At 37.0% G+C, this 27,666-nt stretch overlaps 1 protein-coding gene across 1 annotated transcript in view; it reads right to left on the reverse strand.

Moving 5' to 3' along the window:
- Positions 1-27,666, reverse strand: part of prex2 (phosphatidylinositol-3,4,5-trisphosphate-dependent Rac exchange factor 2) — a 230,730-nt gene that overhangs the window by 145,071 nt on the left and 57,993 nt on the right. Inside the window, exons 7-11 of the mRNA XM_062021283.1 lie at positions 25,322-25,455; positions 22,166-22,269; positions 17,363-17,512; positions 17,151-17,292; positions 3,053-3,153 (exon numbers count right to left, since the gene is read on the reverse strand). Coding sequence (XP_061877267.1) covers positions 3,053-3,153; positions 17,151-17,292; positions 17,363-17,512; positions 22,166-22,269; positions 25,322-25,455 — 631 coding nt within the window. The remainder of the gene's footprint in view (positions 1-3,052; positions 3,154-17,150; positions 17,293-17,362; positions 17,513-22,165; positions 22,270-25,321; positions 25,456-27,666) is intronic.

The raw sequence follows: 27,666 nt of genomic DNA on the forward strand, positions 1-27,666 counted from the left end.
TTATTTTTTTTACTTCTGTTCCAACATGTTACATTTTGCAAGACTTGTTTGAAACTTGGCTTCTTCCTAATTTTTTTCCAAACATGCTGTATTGTCCAAGTATAAACATGTAATCTACTTCAATGTAACTTGGTTTCTTCCATACTCCTTTTCAGACATGCTGATTTGTGCAAGTGTACTCATGTTATGTACTTCAATGTAACTTGTGCTAAACTCGGCTTCTTCCTACTTTTTCCCCGAACATGTTGAATTGTGCAAGTATAAATATGTGATGTACTTCAATATAACTTGTGTTAAACTCAGTTTCTTCCTACTCCTTCTCAGACATACGGATTTTTGCAAATGTGAACATGTGATGTACAAACCCCGTTTCTATAGGAGTTGGGAAATTGTGTTAGATGTAAATATAAACGGAATACAATGATTTGCAAATCCTTTTCAACCCATATTCAATTGAATGCACTACAAAGACAAGATATTTGATGTTCAAACTCATAAACTTTATTTTTTTTTTGCAAATAATAATTAACTTAGAATTGCATGGCTGCAACATGTGCCAAAGTAGTTGGGAAAGGGCCTTTTAACAAAACTCAGTAAACGTTTGGGAACTGAGGAGACACATTTTTTAAGCTTTTCAGGTGGAATTCTTTCCCATTCTTGCTTGATGTACAGCTTAAGTTGTTCAACAGTCCGGGGGTCTCTGTTGTGGTATTTTAGGCTTCATAATGCGCCACACATTTTCAATGGGAGACAGGTCTGGACTACAGGCAGGCCAGTCTAGTACCCGCACTCTTTTACTATCAAGCCACGTTGACGTAACACGGGGCTTGGCATTGTCTTGCTGAAATAAGCAGGGGCGTCCATGGTAACTTTGCTTGGATGGCAACATATGTTGCTCCAAAACCTGTATGTACCTTTCAGTATTAATGGCGCCTTCACAGATGTGTAAGTTACCCATGTCTTGGGCACTAATACACCCCCATACCATCACAGATGCTGGCTTTTCAACTTTGCGCCTATAACAATCCGGATGGTTCTTTTCCTATTTGGTCCGGAGGACACGACGTCCACAGTTTCCAAAAACAATTTGAAATGTGGACTCAGACCACAGAACACTTTTCCACTTTGTATCAGTCCATCTTAGAAGAGCTCAGGCCCAGCGAAGCCGACGGCATTTCTGGGTGTTGATAAACGGTTTTCGCCTTGCATAGGAGAGTTTTAACTTGCACTTACAGATGTAGAGACCAACTGTAGTTACTGACAGTGGGTTTCTGAAGTGTTCCTGAGCCCATGTGGTGATATCCTTTACACACTGATGTCGCTTGTTGATGCAGTACAGCCTGAGGGATCGAAGGTTACAGGCTTAGCTGCTTACGTGCAGTGATTTCTCCAGGTTTTCTGAACCCTTTGATGATATTACGGACCGTAGGTGGTGAAATCCCTAAATTCCTTGCAATAGCTGCTTGAGAAAGGTTTTTCTTAAACTGTTCAACAATTTGCTCACACATTTGTTGACAAATTGGTGACCCTTGCCCCATCCTTGTTTGTGAATGACTGAGCATTTCATGGCACCAACCTGTTCCCAATTTGCCTGTTCACCTGTGGGATGTTCCAAATAAGTGTTTGATGAGCATTCCTCAACTTTATCAGTATTTATTGCCACCTTTCCCAACTTCTTTGTCACGTGTTGCTGGCATCAAATTCTAAAGTTAATGGTTATTTGCAAAACAAAAAAAGTTTCAGTTTGAACATCAAATATGTTGTCTTTGTAGCATATTCAATTGAATATGGGTTGAAAAGGATTTGCAAATCATTGTATTCCGTTTATATTTACATCTAACACAATTTCCCAACTCATATGGAAACGGGGTTTGTACTTTGATAAGGCTGGTTTAAAACTTGGCTTCTTCCTACTTCTTTTCAGACACGTTGTATTGTGCAAGTAAAAACATGTAATTAATATAACTTGCATTAAATTCAGCTTCTTTTTTTTGTTTTACTTCTGTTCCAACATGTTAAATTTTACAAGTGAAGTACTTGTAACTTGTGTCTTCTCCCTACTTTTTTTTAGACATGTTGAATTGTGCAAGTGCAACTATGTAATATACTTCAATATAACCTGTGATAAACTCCGCTTCTTTCTACTCCTTCTCAGACATACTGATTTTTGCAAATGTGAACAGTTGACATACTTCAATGTAACTTGTGTTAAATTGAGTTTCTTCCTACTTCTTTCAGGCATGTTGAATTGTCCAAGTGTAAAAATGTAATGTATTTCAATGGAACTTTTATTAAACATGGTTTCTTCCGACTACTTTTCCGACATCTTGAATTGGGCAAACGCAACCATGTAATGTACTTTACTGTAACTGGTGGTAACCTCAGCTTCTTCCTACTTCTTTTTAGACATGGTATATTGTGCAAGTGTAACCTTGTGATGTACTTCAATTTAACTTGTGTTAAAACTTGGCTTATTCAGACTTCTGTTCTGACATGTTGAATTGTGCAAGTGTAAACCCGTAATGCACTTCAATATAGCTTGTGTTTAGCTGTGCTTCCTTCTACTACTGTTCGGATATGTTGAGTAGTGCAAGTGTAAACATGACGTACTTCAAAGTAACTTTTTTAGGAATACTGAAAAAAGGCTAAACTATTACTGTATTATCTATATTACAAACATTGCAATGTTTCCCGCATGTTTCTAGTTGTGCTCTGAGGAAGCAAATACTGTAAGCACCGTGGATTGATTAAGACGGCCACAGTTTTGTGCGGGGGAAGGGAAAAAAGGCAGAAAAGCTTCATCCACTAAACTGGTTTGTTAACCATACAGGAACACATGCACAGACCAGAGGATATTAATCGGTAAGTTCCCTTACCTAACATGTCTGAAGGGAAGGTTTAAATGATGGACACCTGCTAAGACATAAAACAAGTGGAGGTTCTGCAGAGTGAGTGTTGCAGCATGCAGCGTGCTTGTTAGATGAGGTTAGCTTAGCGAATGACATGCTCTAGTACAAAGTTATCTGGGAGGTAACTAGTTGGGAGTACCCACCGTGGTGGATGATGCCATTCTCCAGAAGCGCTTGACCCAGATGAACGCCTTCCTCCGGGTTGCCCGTCTCACCGATTTCCATCAGCCACGATACAAATTCACTGGCGACACAAATGAGAGAGGAAAAAAAAAAAAATCAGAAAGGCAACTAGCATATGTTTTAGATAGCTATAAAACAGGCTGTATTAAACCAAGAATAAGACACACAGTATTTGATATATTTGATGTACAGTATGTATTATATCTAGATAACACTTCCAGTATTGTGTTTTTTCTGTTAGATGGCCAACAATGTTAGGGATTTATATGGCCATAAATGACAAATAAATACTTCATTTCTTCAAATAACCATAAAACAGAATATAATAAACCAAAAGTATCTTCTTACATACTGTATTTTATTTATATTTGTTTTTTGATCTTGTATTTATAGTCATGGAGGCCAACTACCAGACACATGTTTTAAATAGCCATAAAAGTCTCTTTGACGCAACTTTGCAAAATACACTTCTAACTAGAAATAGATGGGGGAAGACGACCACAATGTATTCCAGCAGGCATTCTGCAATTACTTCTGATGCTGTATAGTGCATCCCATAAAATTAGCACGAACGTTGATCAATACAACAATTAAGTTATTTAAAATAAAACTATCATTTTATTTCAATTATTAATATAATTAGTAGTAGTAAAGTTATGATTACTATTATTCAAATTCAGTTATACTAACAAATAAAGCCATTATAATGATCAATAATATTGAACATAGTAATATATAGGATTATATTATGATTCTTAGAATTATTTTTATTATTAATAATGCATGTTTACACTTGCAGTAATGATTATTATTAAAGGCTATGTTCATTTTTTTATATATCTTTACTTATGCATTTAAAATATCTATCAAAATTAAACCAATTGTCAAATCAAAAATTAAATACACAACTTTATGCCGATTCAGTTTAACTTATTATAGTTAATTGTCGTTATTAAAGCTATGTGAAAAATGTTTTGCATTGACAAATTCAAATAAAATACATTTATTGAATATCACATTTAAATAACATTCATTATTAATTGTTATCAAGGTTATGTGCAAAAATACACATATCAAAATTGAACGTATTGTCAAATTAAAGTATAAATACATAGCTTTATTACCAGTTGTTGTTTTTTTTAAATTAAATTAGCATAAATCTCTGTATGAAAAATCACACATATTTATCAAAATGTAACACATTGACAAATATTATATTTAAATATGTATTATTGTTACTAAAGCTATGTGAAAAAAATATATATATTTATCAAAATGTAACATTGACAAATTTAAATATAAAAAAATTAACAAAAAATTACTTTAAATTGATATATATATATTTTTGTTTTTTTTTAATTGTCTTCCGGCAGGTTACGTCTGACATCCCATGAAGATACATGTTGAATGCATGTCCAAAAGTGAAGACGCATGTTTTGGATGAGATCTACTTACTGGCCATATTTTCCATCAGAAGTGTTGCTGTGGTTTATTTACAGTTGGAGCCCACATAGGAGTGAGAAAGGAGCTTACAGGCTTTGTGTGTTTTGTCTGCTTCCAACAACATTTATTCGACACGCACAAAGCAACAGCATCAACTATGGAGGGATTTAAATTGGTCCTTGTGAAACTGTCAATTGAAAACACATGTTTCTCCTGTTTAATTCCCAACTGGGAAGAGGAAATAAACTAAGTGGAAAAACAACAAACAAAGCGTCTAATCCTCAGCAATCCAAATGAGCTAAAATGTCTAAATTGTCCATTACTTAGTGACTGGCCTGAGAGACGGAGGCCTATCTGATGACATTCTTGACGTTTGGTCTGCCCACATGAGCCAAACAAACACTGGAATTCAGAGCTTTTCAGACTAAAACCTCCCAACGTTGCACACTTGTCAAGGAAAATGTGGCCAGGGAAAAACCCAAGTCCGCATTAATGTCACTATGTCAACGGCGTGGCGAAGTTGGTAGAGTGGCCGTGCCAGCAATCGGACGGTTGCTGGTTACTGGGGTTCAATCCCCACCTTCTACCATCCTAGTCACGTCCGTTGTGTCCTTGGGCAAGACACTTCACCCTTGCTCCTGATGGCTGCTGGTTAGCGCCTTGCATGGCAGCTCCCGCCATCAGTGTGTGAATGTGTGTGTGAATGGGTGAATGTGGAAATACTGTCAAAACGCTTTGAGTACCTTGAAGGTAGAAAAGCGCTATACAAGTATAACCCATTTATCATTTATCATTTAACTTGGGCGTCACAAACAGAAAGTGGTCGAAACTTTTTGCTTTGTCTCGATAAAATTAGAAACTTCTGCAAAACTCATTTGAGTTTCGGGTTCAATTCTCCATACATTTCTCCATTTTCTAATAAGCAGATAAAAAAAAATATTGACAGTTTAAGTGATAAGGGAAAAAAATTAGGACAGAAAAAAAGTTTGGTTAAAGAATGCAGCTTATGTGGAAAAGTAGCAGAAAAATACAAAACTATTCATTAAAAAATAAGAGCAATTACAGCAGTACCTTGGTTTTCATTTGTCCCAGTTTTAGGCGAAAGTTTACATCATTTGTCATCACGTTTTTGTATACTGTCGGGCAGTGGTTCTCAAACTTTTTTCACCAAGTACCATCTCAGTAAAAACCTTGCTCTCCAAATACCTCAATAATGACCAACATTAAAATACACTAGCTTAGTAGGCCTAAGTATTCATTAGAAACAATGCATAGGTTTTTTTAACAAGGATATTTATTATTTTTGGCCACTGTAACATTACACAACATTGGAACAGTAACACTGTTTTTGAATACAGGAAAACAAAACACTGTACTTTAATCAAATGATTATTTGGCGTAGCACTAGATGGAGCTTGACAATCACTGCTGTAAGGATATAACAATTACAGTTATAACGATAAACTGTGATACAATTTCATATGGTTTGTATTACAGTTTCAAATTGTAATTATCGGAAAACTGAGAAAAACAAGTTAATACTGATCATTTCCTGAATAAGCAGCTAGCCTGCTAATCTCTAGCTTGCTTGAAGGCTAACATGAATACAAGACACATTAACGTCTTTACAAACACCTTTGTCTTTAATATTAAACACTCTAAAACCTTTACAAATTAAGAGAATATAAACATATTCAAAACTTCAAATAATAAAACTTTTTTTGAGTTTTTTTCTGCAAATGAAAGTATATTGTGTGTGTGTTGCCTATATATTAATTTTAAATACAACTTGGTTAAAAGACTTTAGTGTGTGTCTCAGTACTTTTTGAGCACATTCAAGGATACTGTAATAATACTGATAACCGTCATATGAAATTTCAACATCGTTACATCCCTAATACACTGTCTCGGTTTCTGTACGAGTAAACACTCCTTAGTGGCTCTGTCCAATCCAAGTCAACGAGAGCCTTAGAGACCGTGTTTCCAGAGTGTCAGTGAACGCACCACAGTGCTGCGACAAGCCTAGCCAAACTCTCAAAGGTAACGGCGCTTCCTTCTTGCCGCATTTTGCCATCAAGAGTGCTGCCCTGAGATCGGTAGGTTGGAGTTCAAATCCCAGCCGAGTCATACCAAAGACTATAAAAATGGGACCCATAACCTCCCTGCTTAGCACTCAGCAACAAAGGGTTGGAGTTGGGGGTTAAATCACCAAAATGATTCCCGGGCGCGGCGCCGCTGCTGCCCACTGCTCCCCAAGGGGATGGGACAAATGCAGAGGACAAATTTCACCACATCTAGTGTGTGTGTGACAATCATTGGTACTTTAATCTTTAACCTTAATCTCAATAACAGGTAAAATTGTTGTTCATTTGCCATGTTATGCATCGTGCATTGTTTTTAGCGTGTAAAAGTATGATCATTCTATGCATAAAGTGTTGGGTGCCTGGACTGGATTCAATGGCTTTACACCATTTTTCATTGGAAAATGAGTTTGTACTTTTCAGTTTTCAATGAATTCATAAAGACAGCTGTAAGTGCTATAAGAATAAACAGAATAATTAACAATTTAACAAATTAAATGAGTAGAGAGATTAAAAATGAATTAATCTTTTTTAATTGGAATAATACGAGCTAATTAGCTTAGTTTCTAGCACACAGCTTCATGGGGAGGCGTCCAAGCAGTGGTGTGCCGTCAGGGCCAACAAGGCCGTCTCCGATGGCCTAACAGAACCAGAAATCATGATCATAATGTACTTTCCCTAAATATCTAAAAATATTCATATTCTCTTCATGTCATATTATGCTCCTTCCAGCGCTGTTGTTTTTAGTTTAGAGTTTTGATCCAATCAGAATTCAGCTATCTTATGTTGCCATGCTGTACCAAATCTGCCGGGGGTCTTCAGAATCAAGAATGCAGGCGTCTATGCGCATTAGGTGAATGGGCACATACAGGTGATAGACAGTTGCGATAGCCAATCAGACCACAAGTTGTTGTCAGTAAGGCCTTATAGAAAGTCTTACGTTGAACGTGACATTTACGCATCCTGTGATTGGATACTCACCGGGACCGTTAGCGGATGAATTTGAGAACACAAAGAGTTGATAGACAGTTGCGATAGCCAATCAGATCACGAGTTGTTGACAGTAGCCTATCTAGGTAGCCTGATGTTAACGAGACTGTGATCGGATACTCACTTGTCATTCCTGCTAAGTTGCAACTTAGCAGGAAGCAGAAAGTGTTGACCCACAAAGAAGGAGAACAAAACGTTGATTAGGTGGCAGGTATATATTTGCAAGGCCATTTTCAAGAAGGATATTTAAAGAGTTGTGAGACGATGAAATGGAGGAATGCCCGCCAATTCCACTCGAATCAACCGACAATGGGGGGCTATACGGCGTCGAATGGGTGCTACAAATTGTGAGTTGAAATATTTTTATTTTTTATTTTTTAACATTTATTTCGTTTTTTGCAATTTAAATTTTGACACTACCACATAAAATATGTTTTAATTGCTGATGCGGGTTTATTGATTTTTAAATGTGCCAGAAAATAACCTGTTCTGTAAAATGCCCATTAGTGCGTAAATGTGTTTCTGTATAGTTTTTCTCCAGCAATGGTCATGTGGGGACATCAATGATGTTATTTTGAGAGCTAATCATTGAAGTCGGACATCACTGAAGGCGTAGGTGGGAAACGCACGTCCAAGACATCCATGTATATAAACTGTATATGATTACCACACAGGTGGGATAATGACTGCTTGAACTTCGATCAGACTTCCAGGTGTCGGCCCTTCATGCTCTACTTTTTCATTGTGTAACTTTTCTGTCACATGTTTAATACTTTAAGTCTTTTTTGCTGACAGATCCATTCCTCCTCCAGACCGCCAGCAATGTCTGCTTGGACCTAAAAGGACAACGTTCCCAAAACCACCGCACCGTGTAAACTCGGCCACAGCTATGTCCGACTTTGCAGCGGGCTTATAAAAATAAAAGAGGCGGAATCGGAGTCGTCACAATGTGCACGTGAAATGTTTTGTTTTTGGTTTTGACACATAGCCGCTTTAAAATATCATCAAACCGCAAACACTGGCGAAAGGGTTACTTCAAAAGTTGTTCTAAATCACCACTTTCATAATAGGGAAAAGCTCCTTGACTACAGACAAATGTTTGGAGTTTTTTTTCTTTTTAGCTTTAATGTCAAACCTTAATGAAGTCCACATTTATTTCATTAAATGACATATAAATCATACATGTTTCTGCTGGCTCATTAACACATCACAGTGCACCTGGTCTGCCAGAGAATAAGAAGACAGAGCAGAAGTAATCGGTGTTGCAAACCTATATTTAGAAAGTAATCACAGCCCTCCTAATAATCTTTTTTTAAATTTAGTTAAGTCTTTTGGCAACTCTGACATGAGACACGTACCGCTCTTCTCAACGAGCAGCGGGTACTGTGGGCCCCTTCCCCATCTAAAATATCCTTTTTTTTAAATGTAATTCATGTTGCTCACTATGTTTTGCCTTTACAGATTTTTTACTCAATTTTTGCAGATATGTCATGGCCAAATATGCAAATTCGGAATATTTAATCATATCATCCGGATTTGATATTTGATACTCTGCAATATTCGCAGGTTTTTTTTCTAAATCAAAAATACACATTTTTAAAACAAATGCCCATTTACTCTTTTTCTAGCGGAGAAAAACGGAAAACCCACCTCATTCAACACAAGTCGTTATAATAATAATAATACAGCATACATGTAATGACGCAAAAGTAAGATGGTGGCGCTCCGTGTGGCTGTAGCAACACCAGCATTAGTACGAGCACTAACACTGACTTTTGCAATAGCTCTCCCACTGCACTAGCACTAGTTCTAGCTCGAATACTAGCACTAGCTCTAGCTCGAATACTAACCCTTCACACAAGCTCTAGCGCTAGATCTTGCACAAGCACTAGCTTTCGCTCTAACACTAGTTCAAGCACGACCTCTCACACTATACTAGCTCCAGCATTTCACACTGCACCAGCCCTAGCACAACACCTTCACACGAGCACTAGCTCTTGCACAAGCACTAGCATTATCTTTCGCTCTAACACTAGCTCTTGCACTAGCACCCATTCACAATAGCTCTGGCACTATTTAGAGCACTAACACTAGCTCTAGCCTTAGCTCTTGCACTGCACTAACTCTAACAGTCCTTCTAAATTTTGTGGGGTGGGCGCGGCATGTTCACATCCTATTTTTTGCCGTAGCAGAATATGACGAAGCGTATGTAGCACTTGGCTTCACTGTAACCACGGTGGAAGACGAGGAAAGACCGGTGTGTTGTTTCCTTAAATGTTAATAAGCGTACAATGTTATGCAGAGGTATAGTTAGAACAATTCTATAGACAAATTATACTATTTATAGTCACGGTGGAGAGTGGGGAAGGGGGGGCATAACAGAAAATATTTGATAACCACTGCTAGCATTAAATCTAACACTACCTCTCGCACTTACATTAGCTCTAGTACTAGCTCTTGTACAAACATTAGCTCTAGCATTAACACTAGCTCTAGCACTTGCATTAACATTAGCGCTAACACAGAGCTGCCAAGACTCAGGCATTGAGTGTGAGAGTCAAGCATTTTAACTATTTCTCGCGCTATACGCCACACTTGACATTTCTCACGCTATATATATATATATATATATATATATATATATATATATATATATATATATATATATACAGTCAAGAAAATAAGTATTTGAACACCCTGCTATTTTGCAAGTTCTCCCACTTAGAAATCATGGAGGGGTCTGAAATTTTCACGGTAGGTGCATGTCCACTGTATGAAAGATAACCTAAAAAAAAAATCCAGAAATCACAATATATGATTTTTTAACAATTTATTCGTGTGATACAGCTGAAAATAAGTATTTGAACACCTGTCTATCAGCTAGAATTCTGACCTTCAAAGACCTGATAGTCCGCCTTTAAAAGTCCTCCTCCACTCCACTGTATTATCCTGAATCAGATGCACTTGTGTGAGGTCGTTAGCTGCATAAAGACACCTGTCCACCCCATACAATCAGTAAGACCCAAACATTCAGCATGGCTAAGAGCAGAGAGCTGTCCAAAGACACCAGAGACAAAATTGTACAACTCCACAAGGATGGAAAGGGCTACGGAGAAATTGCCAAGCAGCTTGGTGAAAAAAGGTCCACTGTTGGAGCAATCATTAGAAAATGGAAGATGCTAAACATGACGGTCAATCTCAATCAGAGTGGAGCCCCATGCAAGATATCACCTCGTGGGGTCTCAATGATGCTAAGAAAGGTGAGGAATCAGCCCAGGACTACACAGCACATGTTAAGGCCCATCTTAAGTTTGCCAATGACCATTTGGATGATCCAGAGGAGTCATGGGAGAAAGTTTTGTGGACAGATGAGACCAAAATTGACCTTTTTGGTCATAATTCCACTATGCGTGTTTGGAGGAAGAAGAATGATGCGTACCATCCCAAGAACACCATCCCTACTGTGAAGCATGGGGGTGGTAGCATCATGCTTTGGGGGTGTTTATCTGCTCATGGGACAGGACGACTGTACTGTATTAAGGAGAGGATGACTGCAGCCATGTATTGTGAGATTTTGGCCAAAAACCTCCTTCCCTCAGTCAGATCATTGAAGATGAGTCGTGGCTGGATCTTCCAACATGACAATGACACAAAGCACACAGCCAGGAAAACCAAGAAGTGGCTTCGTGAGAACCATATCAAGGTTCTTGAGTGGCCTAACCAGTCTCCAGACCTAAATCCAATTGGAAATCTTTGGAGGGAGCTGATAGTCTGTGTTACGCAGCGACAGCCCAGAAACCTGACTGATCGAGAGAAGATCTGTGTGGAGGAGTGGGCGAAAATCCCTCCTGCAGTCTGTGCAAACCTGGTGAAGAACTACAGGAAACGTTTGACCTCTGTTATTGCAAACAAAGGCTACTCTACCAAATATTAATGTTGGTGTTCAAATACTTATTTTCAGCTTTATCACACAAATAAATTGTTAAAAAATCATAGATTGTGATTTCTGGATTTTTCTTTTTAGGTTATCTCTCAAACAGTGGACATGCACCTACCATGAACATTTCAGACCCTTCCATGATTTTTAAGTGGGAGAACTTGCAAAATAGCAGGGTGTTCAAATACTTATTTTCTTGACTGTATATACATACAGTATATATATATATATATATCTGTCTATTACCTGACCGCTTCTATGTTAGCTACCTCTCTTTGTTTATAACGTATATTTTCTGCTGGATCTACTATCTATTTTATGTTGGCCTTTTTTTTTGTTGCTGCAGCTGTTACATATACTGTAATATTGTACATGGTAACTGGGATTTGCTATATATTGTATATATTATATAAAATATAATATATACGAGTATACAGTATATATAATATGTAAATAGTATATAATATGTAAATATGACATATATGTTATATTTTATATTGGTACTATGGTACATTTTTAGTCTACTTTATACCTTTTGATTTTGCCCTCTTTTTGTGCCCTTCTGTGCATTATCCTTTCGATCCTTAGTAACTGAGCTACTGTGTGGAACCATCCATCCATCCATCCATCCATCCATATACATATATATATACACTACCGTTCAAAAGTTTGGGGTCACATTGAAATGTCCTTATTTTTGAAGGAAAAGCACTGTACTTTTCAATGAAGATAACTTTAAACTAGTCTTAATCAATATCTCAATCAATCAAAACTTTAAAGATATACACTCTATACATTGCTAATGTGGTAAATGACTATTCTAGCTGCAAATGTCTGGTTTTTGGTGCAATATCTACATAGGTGTATAGAGGCCCATTTCCAGCAACTATCACTCCAGTGTTCTAATGGTACAATGTGTTTGCTCATTGGCTCAGAAGGCTAATTGATGATTAGAAAACCCTTGTGCAATCATGTTCACACATCTGAAAACAGTTTAGCTCGTTACAGAAGCTACAAAACTGACCTTCCTTTGAGCAGATTGAGTTTCTGGAGCATCACATTTGTGGGGTCAATTAAACGCTCAAAATGGCCAGAAAAAGAGAACTTTCATCTGAAACTCGACAGTCTATTCTTGTTCTTAGAAATGAAGGCTATTCCACAAAATTGTTTGGGTGACCCCAAACTTTTGAACGGTAGTGTATATATATATATAACTTGCTGGTAGACGGCTGCGTTGACCCTGGAAAAAAGAGCTGGACTGCTGCTGAGTGGTCCAAAGTCATGTTTTCTGACGAAAGCAAATTTTGCATTTCCTTTGGAAATCGAGGTCCCAGAGTCTGGAGGAAGACAGGAGAGGCACAGGATCCACGTTGCCTGAAGTCTAGTGTAAAGTTTCCACCATCAGTGATGGTTTGGGGTGCCATGTCATCTGCTGGTGTCGGTCCACTCTGTTTCCTGAGATCCAGGGTCAACGCAGCCGTCTACCAGCAAGTTTTAGAGCACTTCATGCTTCATGCTGCTGACCTGCTCTATGGAGATGGAGATTTCAAGTTCCAACAGGACTTGGCGCCTGCACACAGCGCAAAATCTACCCGTGCCTGGTTTACGGACCATGGTATTTCTGTTCTAAATTGGCCCGCCAACTCCCCTGACCTTAGCCCCATAGAAAATCTGTGGGGTATTGTGAAAAGGAAGATGCAGAATGCCAGACCCAAAAACGCAGAAGAGTTGAAGGCCACTATCAGAGCAACCTGGGCTCTCATAACACCTGAGCAGTGCCAGAAACTCATCGACTCCATGCCACGCCGCATTAACGCAGTAATTGAGGCAAAAGGAGCTCCAACCAAGTATTGAGTATTGTACATGCTCATATTTTTCATTTTCATACTTTTCAGTTGGCCAACATTTCTAAAAATCCCTTTTTTGTATTAGCCTTAAGTAATATTCTAATTTTGTGACACACGGAATTTTGGATTTTCATTTGTTGCCACTTCAAATCATCAAAATTAAATGAAATAAACATTTGAATGCATCAGTCTGTGTGCAATGAATAAATATAATGTACAAGTTACACCTTTTGAATGCAATTACTGAAATAAATCAAGTTTTTCAAAATATTCTAATTTTCTGGCTTTTACCTGTATATATATATATATATATATATATATATATATATATATATATATATATATATATATATATATATATATATATATATATATATATATATATATATATATATACACACTACCATTCAAAAGTTTAAATATATATATATATATATATATGTGTGCAGATGAGATGCACACCCACTCTGTGCAAAGTGTTTCTGCCTTTGTTTACAGAGTGAGATTAATGTCCACGTTTCATCATTGTCACACTTCAAATAAAAATAAACCTATCGCTTATGTTATGGCCAGTCAATAGATTTGGTTCGTTCGTGAATATGACAAGACTTCAGTCTTTTGATCAAACTTGATACTCAAAGAAAGAACAAAGAAAAATACAACTAAACTAAGAATCAACAGAAGAAAATTAATTTACAGTTATAATCATAATTTGCATTTTTTTAACTCACTTTTTATGTCTCCCACCACGTTATTCCTCTCTCCTACAGCGTCCATTGTGATAAATAATTAAAATGAGGCAATTATGTCATCTACCAACTTTTATGACAGCCAATAGTTACTTTCCTTACGGAGGAGCTGGCAACACTGGGATATCAAGAGAGACCAGAAGAGGACAGGGAGGACGTAAATGTAGAAGAGATACAAATTGAGAACACAGATGCAGAGGATGAGACAGAAGAGCCAGCAGAGAAAACTGTGAAGATGATTTTCATTTCTAATTTCTGGTTAATTTAGACTATCATTCAGAAGCCACAGTGCAGGGAGAGCTGCTGGAGGTGAGAACATCAGTCTTAAAGTGTAAATCGATTTTTCAAAACGCATCATGCCACCAAAGTCTCACTCTTGTCATTTTCTGAAATCTGGCAGCCATGGCTAACACTAGCTCTAGCACAACGCTTTAGCTCTTACACAAGCACTAGCATTAACTCTAGCACTAACACTAGCTATAGCATTAGCTTTAGCACTAACATGAGCTCTAGCATTAGCTCTATCACTAACACTATCTCTAGCATTAGCTCTATCACTAACACCATGAATGGATTAACGTGGACCCCGACTTAAACAAGTTGAAAAACTTATTCGGGTGTTACCATTTAGTGGTCAATTGTACGGAATATGCAATCTACGAATAAAAGTTTCGATCAATCAATCAAAACCAGCTCTAGCATTAGCCCTAGCACTAACACTAGCTCTAGCACTAACACCAGCTGTAGCGCTAACCCAACGTTTTACACTAGCTCTAGCTCTAGCACTAAAACTAGCTCTGGCACTAACACTAGCTCTAGCGTTAACACAAAGCTTTACACTAGCTTTAGCTCTCGCACAACACTAGCATTAGCACTATCACTAACACAAGCTCTAGCATTAGCTCTATCACGAACACTAGCTCAAGCATTAGATCTAGCACATCGTTTTGCACCAGCTCTAGCACTAACTAACTCTAGCGCAACAATTTACACTAGCTCTAGCTCTCGCACTAGCATTAGCGCTATCCCTAACATTAGCCGAGAGGACCATTGGCTTGCAGAGCCGCCTGTAATCGCTACCCAGTTTAGAGGAAGATTGAGGCGTTGCCATAGGACACAGAAGTGCAGTTGCAGTTTTCCTATAAATGATCATTCATTGTACAATTGAACATGTTATTAAAGGCCTACTGAAACCCACTACTACCGACCACACAGTCTGATAGTTTATATATCAATGATGCGATGAGGTGGCGACTTGTCCAGGGTGTACCCCGCCTTCCGCCCGATTGTAGCTGAGATAGGCTCCAGCGCCCCCCGCGACTCCGAAGGGAATAAGCGGTAGAAAATGGATGGATGGATGGAAATCTTAACCTTGCAACACATGCCAATACGGCCGGGTTAACTTATAAAGTACAATTTTAAATTTCCCGCGAAACTTCCGGTTGAAAACGTCTATGTATGATGACGTTTGCGCGTGACGTCAATGGTTGAAACGGAAGTATTTCAACATTGTATCTCAATACAAACAGCTCTGTTTTCATTGCAAAATTCCACAGTATTCTAGACATCTGTGTTGGTGAATCTTTTGCAATTTGTTTAATGAACAATGAAGACTGCAAAGAAGAAAGTTGTAGGTGGGATCGGTGTATTAGCGACTGGCTGCAGCAACACAACCAGGAGGACTTTGAGTCGGATAGCAGACGCGCTATCCGACGCTAGCCGCCGACCGCATCGATGATCGGGTGAAGTCCTTCGTCGCGCCGTCGATCGCTGTAACGCAGGTGAGCACGGGTGTTGATGAGCAGATGAGGGCTGGCGTAGGTGGAGAGATAATGTTTTTAATCATAGCTCTGACGAGGTCCCGTAGCTAAGTTAGCTTCAATGGCGTCGTTAGCAACAGCATTGCTAGGCTTCGACAGGCGGCACAGCATTAACCGTGTAGTTACAGGTCCAGTGTTTGGTTCGGCGTCTCCTGATAGTAGTATTGTTGATCTGCTGTCTACCCCTCCAGTCAGGGGCTTATTTCTTTTGTTTCTATCTGCATTTAAGCACGATGCTATCACGTTAGCTCCGTAGCTAAAGTGCTTCACCGATGTATTGTCGTGGAGATAAAAGTCACTGTGAATGTCCATTTCGCCACTCTCATTTTCAAGAGGATATAGTATCCGAGGTGGTTTAAAATACAATAGAAAAAGGAGAGAGTGTGGAATCCAATGAACAAAGTTACAGTCAGAGCGAAAAAAGATACGTCCTGCACTGCACTCTAGTCCTTCACACTCACGTTCCTCATCCACGAATCTTTCATCCTGGCTCAAATTAATGGGGTAATCGTCGCTTTCTCGGTCCGAATCGCTCTCGCTGTTGGTGTAAACAATGGGGAAATGTGAGGAGCCTTTCAACCTGCGACAGGCAAGGCTTTTTTTATCAGCGACCAAAAGTTGCGAACTTTATCGTCAATGTTCTCTACTAAATCCTTTCAGCAAAAATATGGCAATATCGCGAAATGATCAAGTATGACATGGATGAATGGATCTGCTATCCCCGTTTAAATAAAAAAAAATCATTTCAGTAGGCCTTTAACATGTATAAGGCAAATTATAGGGCTAAAATAATTGAAAATAAGCATTTTATTATTGATATTAAAATCATGAAAGAGCCTCTGCTGTAATAAGCACAAGTAGTCGTCTAGTTTTTGGGGGTCTTTGGGAAATTTGTCTTTGTGCAGTATGCCATTTAATGATAGAACGACAAGTGTAAGTAGTGAGAAATTGTCAAAGCAGGTCTTTGCCATCGGCAGAGATGAATCCAACACGTCAGTGCTGGAGGGACGCATGGGAGCCATTTTGGCATATAATGCTGTGATTTATCACAAGCATTCATTGCTCAATATGTCTCCTGACAGCACATCCATAACCCTTAAATAAGATTGATGGACAAGCGGACTGATAATATATGACAACACGTTGCGGGTGATGTAATTATTCGTCACCATGATGGCTCGGGATGCTTACCTTCCCAGGAAGCACTTAGGGAACGTGGTGAGTTTGCGTTTGCGGTCCTTAATGAGATGTCCCTTACTCATGAGCTGGTAAAGCTTCTCCCCCTTCTCGGACACCATCAGCCAAGTGTCCTGCTCCATGCCCAGCGTCAGACCTGCTCACAAATACACAACATGTAACAACAAAATTCTTCGTCTTCTCCTTCTTTTTCTTGCGGAACGTACTTTTCCTACGCTCCCTCTCCTTCATGATGGCCTCCAGCCACTCCTGTTTGTCCTCAGGCGTCTTGGCCATGCAGACGAACCACTTGTTCTTGGCCGTGTTGTGGATCTTCCAGCCGTTGTTGACGATGTTACCGCTGCTGTGGTAGTCGGCTGCCAGAAAGAGGAAGACAAACGCGACGGGTTACCATTTTTTTCCCCCTCCTAACGATTGGAAGTCGTGATAGCGGCGCCAACAAAGTACAGGAAGCTGGCGAGAATGGACGACACTTATCTGATGGCTGACGACATTCTTTAGCACAAAAGTGAGCTGAGCCTTCTCCAAACACAACTAGTGCACTCTTTTTGTTGCCTACGTTCTTTTAGTCCTTACTGACCACAAGTCCTATAATGAATAAAGTCACAACATTACCACGAAAAACATAGAACTTAGTGGTAATAAAGTCGTAATATCAAAATAAGTTTTATGAAAACAAAAGTTGAATTATCAAGGATGCATTTTTAAGAGAATAAAGTCGCAACGATACAACACAAAATGTAATTTTATGAGAATAAAGTTTTAATATTAAATTACAAAAAAGTTGGTATTAAAATATACAGTTTTGAGATTAAAGTTGTAATATGGGAAACAACATTCTATTACTAGCACAGTTGAACCTCGATTTAAAAACCCCTCTATTTGCGAACTTTTCGATTGACAATCTTTTCGATCGAGTCATATAACAGAAGAAATTAACAAATCAAAAAGATGGTTTGACAAACTTTTCGATCGAGTAATATAACAGAAGAAATTAACAAATCAAAAAGATGGTTTGACAAAAACAGACTATCTGTGAATCTCAGTAAAACTAAAATAATGCTATTTGGTAACAGTAGAAGGGAAAGTCAAATACAAATACAAATAGACGGAGTAGACATTGAAAGGGTAAAAGAAAACATATTTTTGGGTGTAATAATAGATGATAAAATGAATTGGAAATCTAACGTAAAAAATATACAACACAAAGTAGCAAGAAACACATTAATAATGAATAAAGCAAAACATGTTCTAGACCAAAAATCACTTCATATTCTCTACTGCTCGCTAGCGTTACCATATCTGAGTTATTGTGTAGAAATATGGGGAAACAACTACAAATGTGCGCTTCATTCACTAACTGTGTTACAAAAAAGATCAATTAGAATAATACATAATGTTGGATATAGAGAACATACAAACCCTTTATTTATTAAGTCACAATTATTGAAATTCAACGATTTGGTGCATTTGCAAACAGCTAAAACGATGTATAAAGCAAACTATACCCTGCTAGCCAAGAATGTACAGCAATTCTTCTCAACAAAAGAGGAGAAATATAATCTTAGAGGCAAATATAATTTAAAACATCTGCATGCTCATACAACACTTAAAACCTTTAGCATATCTGTATGTGGAATTAAATTATGGAACGGATTAACCAAAGAAATCAAACAAAGCACCAATATAATTCCGTTTAAGAGACTGTTCAAACTACAAGTGTTCACAAACTACACACAAGAATTATTTAAGTTAAAGTTAAAGTACCAATGATTGTCACACAGACCAGGTGTGGTGAAATTTGTCCTCTGCACTTGACCCATCACCCTTGTTCACCCCCTGCGAGGGGAGGGGAGCAGTGGGCAGCAGCGGTGGCCGCGCCCGGGAATAATTTTGGGTGATTTAACCCCCAATTCCAACCCTTGACGCTGAGTGCCAAGCAGGGAGGTAATGGCTCCCATTTTCATAGTCTTTGGTATGACTCGGCCGGGGTTTGAACTCACGACCTACCGATCTCAGGGCGGACACTCTAACCACTAGGCCACTGAGCAGTTATGATGAACATCTTGAACCCTTTTTTTCCCCTTTTTTTTATTGAGACAAAGATTATTTATGTTTTTAATATTTGTTTGCTTACTATGGTACATTATTTATTTATTATTTATTTGTTCACTGTTCTGTTACAGAGAACAAGGAAATTGGATAAAATTGCTATGGTATGAAAAGGGGTAGGATTAATATAAGCTCTGCTTCTTCCTACTCCTTTTCGGACGTGCTGTAATGAAACAACTGGAAATGTGTGATGCATTGCATCGTATGTATGTTCGAAATAAACTGAAACTGAACTGAAATGTGCCTCCGTGTGCGAACCATGTCTCTCAACACATCATTCAGTCATTTTGTGTTTCGCCTGCAAGCAAAAAGCAGGGCACAGCATTTTTGTGAGAAGGTGGCGCACTCAATGTCTCTTGCTGCACATTGCAGTACCCTACAAGTCACTCATGACTAAACATTTCAGCGTGTGTACCTTTTTTTCCCCGTGCTTCTTCGCCTTTTAACAAGTTTTGTCTGTTTTGCCAATTCAATATGAGTCCCAAAAACTCCACGAGGAAAACACTGTGGAAATAAAAATGTATTTAATCCTCGCACACTAATTGACTGAAAGAGCGCGCACTTGCCGCTGATGTCACGTTATCGATGGGAAAATGCATTTTTAGACAATAGGATTTGCCTGAGCGGCTAGGAGACACCGAGAGTAACAAGCAGTAGAAAATGGATTAGAAAGGACAGATTTTTTTAAAACTTAAAAAAAAAGTTTAAAAAAAACCACTTTTTTTATTATAATTTTTTTTATTTAACTTGGGACTTCCAGCGGGCCGGATTTCGGACGCTGGTGGGCCGTATCTGGCCCGCGGGCCATAGTTTGGGGACCCCTGGTATAGAAATTTATATTGTGTTCAGAGTGTACAAACATTCACTAAAATATGGACTTTTGTCAAGGCTAAAACCCATTATTCAAATTTACATTGTTTTCTATAGAGAAATTTGCTTCACTATACAAACTTTTCGATTTACAAACCCTGTTCAAGAACCAATTAATTAATAAATCGATGTTCCGCTGACTGTACTAATATCAAGCTTTTTTTTTTTTTAAATTTCATGACAAAAAAGTCTGAATATTGCAAAAAAATAAACAACTGTCATTTCATGAGTTTAAAGTTATAATATTGTAAAAAGAAAACATGTGATATTATGGGAATAAAATTACAAAGAAAATGTTTTAGTTTAATGAGACAAAAATTGAGATACCACAGAAAAAAATATTTTGAGGAGAATAAAATACAAAATAATGTCAAACTTCTGAGAATAAATTTGTGATATTACAAATAATTTTAATGTTTCTATTCTGTCAGAAAAATCAAAATGTTACAGAAAAAAGATGTAGTTTTTTTGCTCAAGTAAAAGTTGTAATATTTAAATTAGGAGATTTAAGTCAGATTAAGTCAAAGGTAAAATGAAGCAGATTTGACATTTTATGAGAATAATCTAATGAGGGAAAAGCATTTCACAGAAATTACAAAAAAAACATTTGAAAAAAAAAAGTTGATTCATGTAAGAAAAATATGTAAATCTGTGAGAATAATGAAGTATTGTAGTAGAAGAAACATTTACTTTTATAAGAATAAATTATAATAAATACATTATTACGATATCAAACAAAAAAAACTAGTACATGATAATCAAGTCACATTACAATTTTATAGTATGGGAAAAAGTTTAATTTCACTTTAAAAACTATAGGAATATTCCAGAAAAAAAACATTTACATTTCAAATAATTGTTTGAATAAATTATAACATTACAATAAATACATGCAATTATATTAAATATTCGCTTTCCAGAATAAAAAAAAGCTTTAAAAAAAACATTCTGTCCCATTTGAACCCATTTCAACATAATTTGCTGTGTGTAGCAGTGGTCCCCAACCTTTTTGTAACTGCGGACTGGTCAACGCTTGAAAATTTGTCCCACGGACCGGGGGGGTATGGTATTTTTATTTTTTATTTTTTTTGTCATAAAAAAATACAATCATGCGTGCTTACGGACTGTACCCTTGCAGACTGTATTGATCTATATTGATATATAATGTAGGAACCAGAAATATTAATAACAGAAAGAAACAACCCTTTTGTGCGAATGAGTGTGAATGAGTGTAAATGGGGGAGGGAGGTTTTTTGAGTTGGTGCACTAATTGTAAGTGTATCTTGTGTTTTTTATGTTGATTTATTAAAAAATAAAAAATTATTTTATTTTTTTAATTTTTATTTTAAATGTTTTTATTTCTTGTGCGGCCCGGTACCAATCGATCCACGGTACCGGTCCATGGCTTGGTGGTTGGGGACCACTGGTGTGTAGTATGTCAGAAACTATAACGTGAAAGCAAATTCCATGGGGATCTGATACAGATTCTTGGCAGCAATGTAAAATGTAATTTCAAGAAGTTCCAAGCTGATGGTATTTCCTGTATGGGTGTAACAGACCCATGCCAATCATCCTCAGCGGGACGATGTGGCAGCCTTTACTTGGCGAAAGCCTTGAGGGCATTTTGTCAAGCTCGGGCAGCAAGTGTGCGTCTGGGAAACCAAACCAAAAAACTCTCAGCGCCTTCATTATGTGGAAATCTGAGCTGTAATTCACTTGTCTGTGCCGACTTGTGATTGCAATATCCCCCGCCTGTGGTGGCGGGACACCCACGGTTCGCCACCTGCCTGGCGTGTTGATGCAGCCTTAGGCCGAGCCCAACACATCAATCACTCAGCAAACACGCCCAGTGGAGTGACCGTGCGCAGGAAATGATGGCTTCCACAAATAAAAGTGATAATCAGAGGCTACGCCAAGCCAAAAGACACAAGCAATCAGCATGTAGCCACAGTGGTATACACACACTTTCAAGGACTCTCTTCTTAGACATATTTTTACTGAAACAATGCACAAGATGTTTCGCTTACCCGTGCCGTCGTCCATGTTTTCCACCTCCATCACTTCCGTGTTGATTCTGCCTCTGAACAAGTAACGAGGACCCTCGGTGGCCATCTTGCTGTTTTTTAAACGCCTAAAAGGACAAAATTATCAGCTACGTTGTACATTTTATAGTGCAGTGAAGGCAGCACACAATTGATTAACAACAATATTAATAATGAGAATATATTCAACGATTGATAAAATGGTCTGGAATTGGTTGATTAATCAGCAGTGTCATTTTTAACTACCAATTCGAACATTTTTAAAATGAAAATATATGTAAATAATAAAGTTACGTAAAATTAGAAAATGTAAATAAGTGAAACAAATCAAATGAAGGCCATGATGTAATACTAAAAAAACTTTTAATTCATTTATTTTTTAGATTTTTTAATTTTTAGTTTTTCATACACTAGTCCAGAACTACTAAGCTAAAAAAATTATTATTCAAATTAAACTAAATTAAACAATCATGAAAAAAGTTTAAACAGTTAATTAATTTAACATTTTATTCTGATTTACACAACACTGGTCTGGAAAGAGCAGTTCAGAACATTCAGAGTCTGAATATTTTACCCCCTAAAAATATATATTTTTAAAACTAAAGTTATTTAATCCACAAATTTGTTGTGTAAAGAAGAATAATACGATGCCATCTTATTTGAGCCAATAAGCTAAAAAAGTACAAAATAAAATACAATCAAATTAATAGAAAATTAATTAAATCAAATTAGGAAATACAAATAAAATAAGTGTAAAGGTCAAGAAAATCAGTTAAGGAAATAGAATAAAAAAATAAGTACTACTGCGACATTATTCTGCTTAAAGGGAAACTGCACTTTTTTGGGGGGAATTTTGCCTTTCGTTTAAAACCATTATGAGAGACATTCTCGCATATAAAAATAATCTCGTTCTCGGTAGCTAGCAATGCAGCTACTGGGAGCAATCAATTCTACCAACCCAAATCTTTTTAAAAATGCATTCAAAAACAATCACCAATACTTAATTTACTTTCGGCATAGTATATAGTAACCAAACTGTACATTGTTATTGTAAGCAACACTGAGGAACTCTTTTTCTAGCGTAGTAACACATCGCCGTGCTACGGTATTAGCCATAAAAGCTAACTACGGCGAGATATAAGCTAGCTTCTATGACAGCACAAAACGTGCTTGAGTTAGTAATGCACAACGCTGTGATAGGACACCAATCTGTACTGACTGAAAAACATGAACAATCATATTACAGTATCTGTAAAGTATTGGCCCACATTTCATGTTTTGTTTGTACAAAGCTAGCCAGACAGTGTATGAACTGTAGTTGTACTAACATGACATCTTCCAAGCGTTTATCATATTTAAAATCCTATTTAAAAAAAAATACATGTCGTCTTCTTCTCATGATGATTGTGAACAATAGGCAAAACATTCACAATCTAATATTTAATTTAAAAATACAATTAATCTATAAAAATATAATATATTAAAATGGAACTGCACTTTTTTGGAATTTTGCCTATCGTTCACAATTATTATAAAAGACATGACGACGAACTGATGTTTTTTAATGCATTCTAACTTGTAAATAAAAGTCCACTTAGAGCGGAGCCAATGGGAGGTTCTCTATGTCACCCTTAAAACCCAAAAAATAGCCTTTCAAAAAGCACCAACAATACTCCATTTACATTTTGTGACTTGAATATTAACCAAGTATTAGTGATATTGTTTTTATAAGCGCTAACGCAGACAAACTATAGCGGCGCCGTGATCACTAGCTTGTGTACAATTTCGACATGATCGACTGGCAAGGTGTTTCCTCGCTTCCTTGCTCCCTGGAAGTTTAATGTAGATCATAAATTATGCATCTCACCTGGACAGAAGTAGTCGGAGAACGTATTCCAACAAGTTGGGACACTTTGACAGACATTTAGGACCCGGAACTGGCGAGAACGACACGAAAAGATGCTTGGTCAGCACCCACCCCACCACCCTGTTTCTTTGTGAGGATTATGAGACATTTTTCATCTAAATGGGAATATATGAACATCCCAGCAATCTGCATCCAAATGACAGCAGACATTGTACAGTAAGTGATGTTTTACCATGCTTGTTGGCTCTCATAAAGTCCGCAGTGAGTAATAATCAGTGATGTTAAAAAAAAAAAAAGCAAACGTGATGCTTTTTTTTTTTATTAATGTGCCGCGTATGCTTAAAATGATTAAAATACGTAACTATTAAATGTTACTATAAATGTGCCTGTTACTACATTACATATATACTTACATCATGTATATAAAACCCTAATGGAGGTGTTTGGATGTTTTTTTCAAGGGCTTTATAGGCTCCATTGTAAGTAGACTTTTGATCGCATTTATTTAATATTTGGAATGCATTAAAAAAAAAAAACACCCATCGTCATGTCTTTCATAATGATTGTGAACAATAGGCAAAATTCCCCAAAATGTGCAGTTCCCCTTGAAGATTAGATTTGGAAACATGAGTTCAGAACATTCAGATAATATTTGACCAAAAAATACATATTTGTATATATTCTTCAATTTTAGCTACAGGTATTTCTTATTTACAATTTTTTGGTCACAAAAGAAGATATTTGAACTACTAAGCTATAATTGTATAAAATAAAAACATCTGTAAAAATAAAATACAATCTTAATTAATACAATTCTAATCAATTAAGAGTAGGAAATACAAATAAAATAACTATAAAAAGTCAAGAAAATCTATAAAATAGAATTAAAAAAATAAAGACAAGTCAACATTACTTTGCTTAACACAACAGTGGTCTGGAAAAAGGAGCTCATAACATTCATAGTGTAATATTTGACCGAAAAAGTCTTTTATTCAGTGTATCGCCTGCAAGAAGAGCACAAAAATTACCAATCATCAAGATTCCCCCGACTAATTTCACTTAATAATTAAAAGGTTATTTTATAATTTGCACCCAGAAGAGTACATTGAGGATTTAAGTGTACTCCCAAGTGCATTTTTAGGAGATAGAGTTCTTGCATTGGATGTCATCATATCATTTCCATGCCACTTCCTCACTAAAATGGAGTGAGGGAGTGCATTGTGGTTCAATCCCATGTTCTGTGTGTTGTCTGCACAAAGATTGGAGGTAAGCACCTGTTTTTTTTCTTGCAGTAGACAAGGAGCTTGTCAAACAGGAAGAAAATCCTCTCTTGCACGTTCCCGGCGGAAATCTTCAGCAGGACGCCCTGCATGAGCATCTCGGTGCACGTGTCTGTGATATTGGAGCCCTGATAAAAGACAGAGGGAGGACTATTACGAAAAAGGGTTGAGAAGCTTGGGAGGTTTTTGTCCAAATTGAATATTCACACATGGAACAGGAGATTAGCACAGCCTAGCCTTTCCGCTTGGATCTCTAGGGGGTGTGAAGAAACAGCGGCCGCTTCCTCTGAGCAGACTGCAGCGGGATTTTAAAAAATGTGTGGCGGTTAATGGCGCCCATAGAATAACATCCTGTAGGGTCCCACTATGGTGAATGTCTTTTCCTTCACCTTGCCTGCTCCTCGGGAGTTTATGTACCATCTTTGATGGGTTCCTCACAGCTAAAAATAACTCTTCCTCTTCCAATACTCTTTCAAGGTCTTTTTATCATGCACGACCCTGCACAGATGTTCATCTCATTAGCAGGCTGTGAATGTGTGAGCGGAAAGGCCAACGCTCCTTGAACGTCACACCGGCCCTCAAATTAGCATCTGCATGTTCTTCCATATTTCAGCCCTCAAGGAACTTCACATTTGAGCAGAAACACATGCAACACACATCAATATTAGGCAGTGATAGCACTCTGAGCCAATCAGCTCATAAATCAGTCCATCCATCTATCCATTTTCAACCGCTATTCCCTCTCGGGGTCGCAGGGGGGGCTAAATATTTAAAGTAATATTTAAAAAGACAAAAAATTAAAAATTAAGACAATGCATGTCATTCTCATTGTAAACACAAAACTATAGCAGCTGCATATACACATACATACATACATACATACATACATACAGTATGTATGTATGTATGTATGTATATGTATATATATATATATATATATATATATATATATATATATATATATATATATATATATATATATATATACATATATATATATATATATATATATATATATATATATATATATATATATATATATATATATATACACATATATATATATATACATATATACATATATATATATACATATATATATATACATATATATATATACATATATATATATATATACATATATATATATATATATATATATATATCCTCATTTTTAAGTAATTGAATACAATCTAAATATTTAAAAAAGCAGCATTACACTGCTATATTATTTGTATTGCAAATGTAATATTTAATTTGTACTTTTCTGATATTGATAAACATACATATTCAGTTCAAAACTTTCTCCTACTATATCATTAGAAACATAAGTACAAGTAAACATACTAAGTAAAATAACAGCAGACAAAAAATTCCATGCTGATATATCAGACATATTTTATAAAATACTTTGTAAAAATATGTGTTTTACAATAAATATTAGTTTTATTATATATATGATGTTAATGTATATTGATTAGAAATTTAAACATTTTAATTATTTATGGAAAAAGTATAACATTTGACTTTCAATGTGTTTTTAAGAAAAGTGTTCAAACAGCTGTTTAGTTATTGAGACGTCACCTTCATTCCTTCCATTACAAAATGAAAGCACACATTTAAATCTTCATTTAGTTTCATTTTCAAGTCAACACTCTAGTTACTAAAGGCCAAAAATAACACCATAGAGAAGGATGACGAATTGGGAATGACAGAGATGTTTGTGTAATTTATGACAATATACAGTATAATAGAAAGGTTTTTGGTGGCCAAGTCAAGCATCTCTGAAAAGTCAAGTGTAGTTAGTATTTTTAAAGAATATTCATTAGGAAGGGAATGTGAGGCGAAACGCACTACTGAAAATTACCACCGCGACGAACGCTGACCACGGCGGCCATCGCCCCGTCTCTCCCACGCGAGGTGAAAGGATGGGCAAGGCAGTCCTAACAAGCAAATACTGGAGCGGAAACGGGAAAAACAGTCCATCCCAGCGTCCCCCGGGTCTAGTTTTCCTTCTATTCTCCGTTCCAAATCATTTAGAGCTGCGGAGGCTGAACCCACAGAGTCGCTCCCCCCTGCAATGAGCTCATGTTTACAATTAATAAAAAGTACTGAGGGTTAGCAATGTCACCACACCCAACACTGGGCCCCATTCTCATCGCATTACACTCCAAACATGGCTATTCTTAGCTCGTATGCCATATTAATAGATAGAACACGAAGCTATTTCAGAGTATAAGAAGCCTTTATTCATCCCAGACAGAGGACTGTTTATGTTTACTCTTGGTGTATTAAAACAAGCTACAGTACATATACATATGGTACCCAGACACATGCAC

This window comes from Entelurus aequoreus, linkage group LG15 (assembly GCF_033978785.1).
Source record: "Entelurus aequoreus isolate RoL-2023_Sb linkage group LG15, RoL_Eaeq_v1.1, whole genome shotgun sequence".
Lineage (NCBI taxonomy): Eukaryota > Metazoa > Chordata > Actinopteri > Syngnathiformes > Syngnathidae > Entelurus > Entelurus aequoreus.